The 7985-nt window shown below is 45.6% G+C and overlaps 1 protein-coding gene across 2 annotated transcripts in view; it reads left to right on the plus strand.

Annotated features, from left to right (window-relative positions):
- The window catches only part of EXOC6B (exocyst complex component 6B), a 661647-nt gene extending 654055 nt beyond the window's left edge, over positions 1–7592 (plus strand). For both annotated transcript variants that reach the window (XM_054473677.2, XM_054473684.2), the window contains exon 22: positions 4122–7592. In XM_054473677.2, the coding sequence (XP_054329652.1) occupies positions 4122–4248 (127 nt within the window). In that variant the 3' untranslated portion in view covers positions 4249–7592. The remainder of the gene's footprint in view (positions 1–4121) is intronic.
- Positions 7593–7985: the final 393 nt, after the last annotated feature.

The following is a 7985-nucleotide window of genomic DNA, read 5'->3' on the forward strand; positions in this document are numbered from 1 at the left end:
ATTTAGAATTATTGAAACCTTCATCTGTTCCCAGCTCCCACCCGCTGCCAGACTGAGCTTTGTTGTGCTGACTATCCCAACAAAGCTGTATTGGAGAAGGTGTCTAATTCTTGCCTTATGCAGTCACTAGCCTGCAGAGGGTTCCCTGCCACAGAGCTGTAGCCTCTCTGAAGCAGAGGTGCTACCACTGAAAGTAAGTTAGGCAGCTCCAGGAAATCTCAGGGCTAACAAATATGTCACCCAGAAGCTGGGAAATGCTATGTATTACAGCCTGGCTCTGGCTTTGCTAATCTATTAGAGAGCTGGCAGGTCAGAGACCAAGACCCATATAAAAAGGCAGGTTTCTCTTGAAATCTGAGAAACTAGTTAATCCCCAGCTACTTGGAAGAATGCCCTGCATCTAGGCGGTGTAGGAAGTCTACATATATGGCCAGTCAACCATGTCTCAAATCCTAGGAAGACAAGGCTCAGAGTCCAGGAAGTCAGAGTGGAGCCTTAAGCAGAAGGAGAGGTCAAAGTCTATCCTTCTTACTATGTAATATGAAAGGGGGAGAAAAGGGGAAGAGGTGAAGGGTAGGCAAGAGCATGATGCAGGGGTATGTATTTGGAGCCAAGGGACTAAAAACTCAGACTGCAGTTTTCTCCTGACCACGTCAGAGATTGATGTTTCCATTTTAACTTTGTTTCCCATGGTTCTCTCTCCCACTGACCTTCCGCCCTAGGATATCTAGAGAGTAAGTATATTATTCACTTGGGCCTTTTCCATCACTTTGAGGCAAGTCCTTCTGGTTTCCTCATTGACACTAATGACTACACTAAAATCCCTAGCCTCTGAGTTGTCCCCGCCCTGACATACTAATCTACTAAACCAGCCTGGTGCCAACTGGCTGGCTGCCTTCTCTATCCTTGGCCCTTAGAGTGACCCTTGGCTTACTAATTCCTTTGGGGCTGGGAGTGGCGGCAGGGATTTTCTCCCATTGTGCCAGGTAAAGGGTTGTTCCTATTCAGCTTCTTGGCACACTCAATACTCTTGCTAGTGTGAGGCCTGAAATAAAGCCCTGACCAAAGGGAGCTCCTCAGCAGCCTCCCCTACCTCTTGGTGGCTTTAAAATCTAGAACCCGCATCTCTTATAGAAGACCCTTTATTAGAGGCAAGGCTTAATCCCACAGTTCTTGGTGCCAAGCTGAAAGAAGGGAACACTTTGATCTTTGAGTTGGTGCTTAAATGGTCATATTTAATGGTCATATGTGTCCTTCAAATGGGCTCTGGGATTCCCTTCAGTTATTTACTTCTCTCAGCAGTCCTTTACTCAAACTCTGTTCCCAAGAATCTCTGGTCTAGGAAATACTGGCTCATCCACTCCCTATGGCTCAACAATAGTCTAAAATAATTAGCCTCTCCCTACCATTCTGGAGCGTTGGCCAGTAAAGAAACTATGTGCTTAGCCCTAGCAATCAGAAGAGTTTAAAAGCTTCCTTCCAAACACAGCAGAGCAAAGGGCATCCAGATCACTACAATCCGTATCTCCCAGCCTCATAGGAATTGACCCCTTTACCTGACCTATTCCTGCTTTTCCACAGCCAGCTCTACCATCAGATCTTGACTCTCCTTTTCAACCTGGCCCTTCTTAGCAGGGTGAAACAGAAAGACAAAAGACCTGCTAAAGACATTTAGGGAAAAGAAGTGGCCCCTGTATCATTGAGAGGTGGCCATAGCTGTTAATAAAGTAGAACAGGATACTGGGCTTTCAGAATGGGATGGAAGGTGGGAGGGCTGACTTTTGTTTTTGGAGCATTCTTGAGTAGAAACCAGCAGGGTACTTGAGTTTATCTTTACAGTGCCTCGTTCCAACTCCAGGTCTTAATGGCCAAGAAATTCTAGCCTTTGTGGCCAAAGACTACCCTCTTTCTCCTAGATATTACAGGAGCTTCCCTGTGGGAGCTGAAAGCCAGTGGGCTGCCTGTCTCTCAGCTGCTTCCAGGAGTCATGAAATTAATGATAATGTAGGATATTAAACTAAATGCCCTATGAATATAGGAAGTGGTTTTCTTCATTTCTTTTTGTTTGTTTTGTGTTGTTGTTAATGTTTAGATATATTGTATACCCAGCAGAGGAAAGGGAATCTTTCTTTGGAACTATCTAAAACTAGGCCAGTTCTACAAACGTAATTGTGCAACTAGTGTGTTAGGGAACAAATACAGTAATTATCAGAGTCTTAAGGACCCTCGTGCTTTCTCTTCAACTAGCGCAGTCACTTCCCCTTCTTCTTCCCCTCCAAGCACAGGCCTCCACATGTGGGTGGTCGTACCTTATATTCAATGTTCTGAGTTTGCTTGATGAATAATTCTTTTTTTTTTTTTTTTTTTTTTTTTTTTGAGACGGAGTCTCGCTCTGCCACCCAGACTGGAGTGCAGTGGTGAGATCTCGGCTCACTGCAAGCTCCGCCTCCTGGGTTCACACCATTCTCCTGCCTCAGCCTCCCGAGTAGCTGGGACTACAGGCACCTGCCACCACACCTGACCTAGTTTTTGGATTTTTAGCAGAGACGGGGTTTCACTGTGTTAGTCAGGATGGTCTCGATCTCCTGACCTCGTGATCCACCCGCCTTGGCCTCCCAAAGTGCTGGGATTACAGGTGTGAGCTACCGTGCCCAGCTAAAAGAATTCTTAATTAGTTTGTGGCTATCACTGTTAGCCAGAGCCATATAGCTGTGGTGCTCATTAGAACCTTCTTGCCACATATAATGCCCTTATGGAATATATATATTGTAAATTTATATCATATATACCAAACATAAATGCCCCTGTGGGATCTCTGGCCTTTTGACTCACTGGCCTCTAATCTGCTCCTCTGCAAAGGGCCACCCACAGTGGGGGAGAAAATGGTGCAGGATTGGCCCAAAGTCCCCTGGGAAATAGCCTGGGGACAGTTTATAGCCCGGTACCATGTTCCTTCCCTCCCCTCTTCTAGCCTGTCTCCACACAGCCCAGGGAGCAGTGAAGTCAGAGGGCTGGCCCAACTCTGGTGAGACTGGCCTGCCCCTATCCCAGAGAGAAATCTGTCTTGGCATGTTCTCAATTGTCTAACACTGGAACTAGCTGTGGGATATGGGTCTGGTGTGCAGCAGCTAGGACAAGAGTTAGTGGCCACCAATAGATGTCAGGGGTTGTGGGCCCTCTGCAGGGAATAGCAGATTCCTGAATTCTGTCACAGTTGCTTAGTCAGACTTGGGGGTGCTGTGACCATCTCAGCCTAGTCTTGACTTTCTTGTCCATGTTTCCCAGTTAGGGCTCTCTGTCTGAAAGAACCGCTGGCCAGAATTGCCCATGGTTTGTGTTCTAGGAATATGCCATCTATGAAGCTTTAGCATGACCCAAAGGTCAAAGGTCCAGGGGTACAGACAGCCATTGAGAACTGAAAGGCTTCTTATGTAAAAAGCTCTGGTTTATGGAGTGAGAGGATGGCCCAGCCATTTGGCACATGCTTTCCTCAGCACCATACTCTCTTAGCTACCACACCACCTATGTGCCTTTACCCTGAGACGAAAGGAAAAAGGTCAGTCAAGCCCTTAGTTTTGTTAGGGATAGGATAGAGTAGCCAGCTAGAGTGAAGTTTAGAAATACACAGTGGCCTTCAGTTATTCATGTTTTGTTGGAATTGCTAGTTAAGAACACTTTTCCTGCTTTACCTTTCAAATATTATCTCAAACGTCCTATCAGGATTTAGTAGGTTCATGAGGTAATGAGTGGATCCTAGACATTCTATAAGGGCTTATTGACCAGCAGAGCTGTTCCCTTTCCCAGACACCTATAGCAGGTACATACCTGCTGAGAGAAGAGAATGAATTAGGTGGAGCAAGTATAAGGGATAAGGAGATTGGCCCCTCCAAAACTGGGTCTTGACCAGTTTCCAAAGGTGACTGAAGTTGGGAGGGCTGTAGGTGCCAGAATGCCAGCTTCCTGATGAGTAGGTGAGTGTGGGCCTGACAGTGGAGATGATCTGGACTCTGTCATTACTCTGGGTAGTGGTTAAGATGCATTGCCATCCTGCTTCCTGCAGGTTCTCCTTCCACCATTGTTTCCTCAAACATGTTGCCCTCTTTCTTTCCTTCTCTGTTTAGGATGAAGGATACTAGCCGTAAGAACAACATGTTTGCACAGTTTCGGAAAAATGAGCGAGACAAGCAGAAACTCATTGACACTGTGGCCAAGCAGCTCCGAGGACTCATCAGCAGCCACCACTCATGAAGGGTGACCCCGGACTCACAGAGGCGACCTGCTGCAGCCCCCTAGTCTGGGATCCAGCCCCAGCTGACCCTGCATTTGTGCATTCTTCTTCAAAGAGAGCATATGTATTTTTTTATTAACCCCTGTGCAGTATTCACATAACATTTCCCTATAGTAAAAGAGGCACAAGAATAAGCAAGTACATGAGATGTTGCTAGGCTGGCACTCAGGGGAAGTTATTACTACACTATCTGTGTTATCTTAGAGATGGTGGTATCATCAATCCCACAGTGATGAACCACCTTTCATCCATGGCTCTAAAGCTTAGGTCTGGGGCTTAGGAACCACAAAAAGTGGGTATCTGGCACTGGGAGGTAGAGTGAGTAAGCAAAAGGATACTAAAATATGTCCTGTTCACTCTTAGATGCCCATTCACCACATAGATGAGGTTGATTCTTCTCAATACAAGGAAAGGGCATGGCAAACATTACTGTTTAGTACACTAAGGGAAGCTCTGGAGGGTCATCTCCTCAGTCTGCTGACTTTCACTGGCTTGTGAACAAGCATGGCATATGGCAAGATGACAGCTTCATTCCAATCCCCCAAGAATGGCAGTTTCTTTAGCCTGTTCTAACCCGAGGCTTTTACTGCAAATTTTTTTGGGGCAGGATACAGCTAAGTAGACAGCGGTAATAATTGGATCCCATGTTTAGCTGCATATTGCCGCAACTCTAGGAGTGTTGAGTCTCAACTCGAAGAGTTTTTCTGGATCTTGAAAGCCAGTTTTCATGGAATCAGAGACCCAATCCCTTCCCTGTTCATCTCATTTCCTTCATTCACAGTCAGAGCACTTGGTTCAGGACATAAATCAACAGTTACTTCCATAGGTCTTCACAGGGCATTTCAGACTTAGCCTCCTCCAGTAATGCCATTGAAATAGTTCAGATTTCGGAAGCCTAAAAATGGCCCTTACCTTACCCTTAGGTGTAACCTGAGGATTAGTTGGGATTGTTCCTTTTTGTTTTAAAACCAGCTTTTTGGCTATCATCTTTAAGGAAATGTCACCAGCTCTGCACTGTGGGGGCAGCCATGACTGGACTGGATGCCTCTAGGGATGGAGACATTGTTACCATAAAGTTGACAGAGCCAACCATGGCTTGTGGCTTGTTGCCTCTGGCCCAACTGTCCTTCACTAAATAATATTCTAGATATTATTTTGTTGCTCAAGCCTAAGGTTCCCATCCTCTTTTGAGATCCCCAAAGCTATCTTTGGCTTTGTCTGAGAAAGATTGCCTATAATCCTGTCCTCCAAACTCTAAAGCCTGGAGCAGCTTAGCTTGGAGGCTGCACTCATTGTCCCAGATGGACTCCTGAGACTTAATGCAAGGGCTTTGCTATGAGGTCAGTCGGGGGAAACTGTACTTTAAGACACTTCAGAAAGATGCTACTGGCAAGTAGCAGAAAGATGGCTACTGGCAAGAGTATAATTATGCATCACCAAACAATGACAAATAAGCCACACAGGCATTTCCAGCTTGGATTGGTGGGAGGAGAGACTCATCAAACAGAATTCTTCACTACCTTTGTCAGCTACTGAGTTGCTTCTGGGGAGGGAAGTACTTCCTTCCCCCTCCCCAACCCCCCTACCGCACCATATCCTATCATATCTTGATAGTCATGGGGAAGAGGGTGTGCACACAGACATACAAACTTCCTCAAAGCTGGAGAGACCAGGCTACATGTGAGCTCACAGATGCCGCTGAGGCTCATCCTGAGGGCTGGGTGGTTGGCCAGGGTTTCAGAATGAGGGTAAGGGATGAGCACTGCCACCCAGAACTTGATAAGCCAAGAGAAGGCAGGAGCCAAAATGGCATCGCCAAGCTCTCATCTTTGTTGAAACAAGTGAGAAATGATTATATTAATCTGAAGTTCTATTGCTTGAGAAGAGTTCAAAACACTTTTCTTTGCTAGTACCCAGTTTGCAGCAAGATCTCTTCAGCTTTAAGTGCTGAGAGACTTTGAAGTGGAGATGGAGAGATGTGTAAGCATGGCACAGTGTTTGTCTTTTTAGAGGATCATCATTGCTGGTCTGGTCTCAAACCTCTGCCTTGGAAGAACTGTGCTATAGAGGAAAAGGTGAACAAGGTGGAGGAATAGGGGTTATTCTGCACAGAAGTCCCATGAAAGAAAAAGCTTATTCAAGCTCAAGATATAAAGATGGACCCTTTGATATATCTTCTCTCCATTCTTAGTCTGCCTTCACCTTATCTAACAAAAAGCAACATGCAGCTACTGAGTTGTATGTAGAGACATACTCTTGGTGGGCCAGGGAAGGTAAAAACAGGGACCAGCAATGTCAAGTTTTTGAACTAGCAAAGTGGGATGGTTTTTAGTTTTGTCTATAACCTTAGCTGGGCCAACCCTTGAGAAGACTTGTGCAAAGCATGTGTGCCCAGACCCATCAGACTCCTCAGATATGGCCTCAAATACCTAGAGATGTAGAAGTACCATGGAGGGCCTCAATAAGAGGGCAAGCACACAGATGGCTAGAAGCCTATATGGCTTCTGGTCAGGATGAACCCTTGGCCAAGTTCTTGAGGAAACCAGGTCTATATTCCTGAAGGGACAGTCCAGTTTGGGACTCTATTAGGTTTCAGTAGTAATATAGGCTGCTTACATCATTTTAACATTCATAGGGAAAATCTCTTTGAGCAGGCTATAAATGAAGCTGTTGCAGGTAGGGAGGAACAGGACCTGAAAATGGGAACCAGGAAGTGAGATCCTGTTGGCAAAGGGAATGTACAGTTTCCAGGGTGCATTGCCCAGTGTTCTCATTGCATACCAGTCCTCCAAGTCATTCTAGCCTTACTGTACACTTGACAAGTGCTTACTCAGCAAGTCCCAGACCCACGACCTTTTATCTCCCAAGATTGGCTTTGGCCATGACCTTCCTCATCAGGCCTCTGAGCACACTCTCTAGGAACTGCTGCAGAAATTCCCCTACCTTAGCCTCCCTTCTCCCAGGACTCCTCTCTTGACTGCAATTGCCTCTTCTTCTTCTTCTTCTTCTTTTTTTTTTTTTTTTTTTTTGCCTGCATTCACAATTATTTTTCACAAAGGTGTTGGGAATGGCGTTTTTATTTTGCACAGATAGTTGCACATTTATAGAGAAAATTAGGAAAGTCCATTTTTAACTCTAAAGGGAACTTTTTTCTCTAAAACTTACTAGTAAAGCTACTGATACAGATGGGCCACATGGTTAGGGGAAAGCTCCTCTGTGAAAAGAGCATGTTTATTCCTCTTGTACATTTTCCTCTTTTAACTGCTATTAAACAAGAAAGCCTACATACCTGTTTCAAAAGCCACGGTGTTGTCTCATGGGTATTTTGTTCTTCCATCCCTTTTGCACAGTGCAGCTGTGGTTGGTGAACTGGATGGCTGACATTGCATCCCCACTCAGCTGGACTGAGGACTAGAGCAGGCAAGAGCCTAGTGGGGAAGAGAAAGCCTACCTTCCACACAAGGCAAGGAGCCATACTGTGGCCTTGGAAACATCCCTAACCCCTGGGTTAGGTTTTTTCCTGCTTATGCAGCTAACACTGGCATCATCATCAAGAAGAGCTTTTTGAAATGCTTGAGTTATGTGGAGCACTGGGCTAGGCAACTTGGAACCCAATGTTGAACACTAGCCCTGCCAAGGAAAGGCTCCCAGTCAAGATGGAGTGAAGTAGGATTATCCAGAACAAAGCCAGGTTGGA

The sequence above is a fragment of the Pongo pygmaeus genome, chromosome 12 (genome assembly GCF_028885625.2).
Source record: "Pongo pygmaeus isolate AG05252 chromosome 12, NHGRI_mPonPyg2-v2.0_pri, whole genome shotgun sequence".
Classification (NCBI taxonomy): Eukaryota; Metazoa; Chordata; class Mammalia; order Primates; family Hominidae; genus Pongo; species Pongo pygmaeus.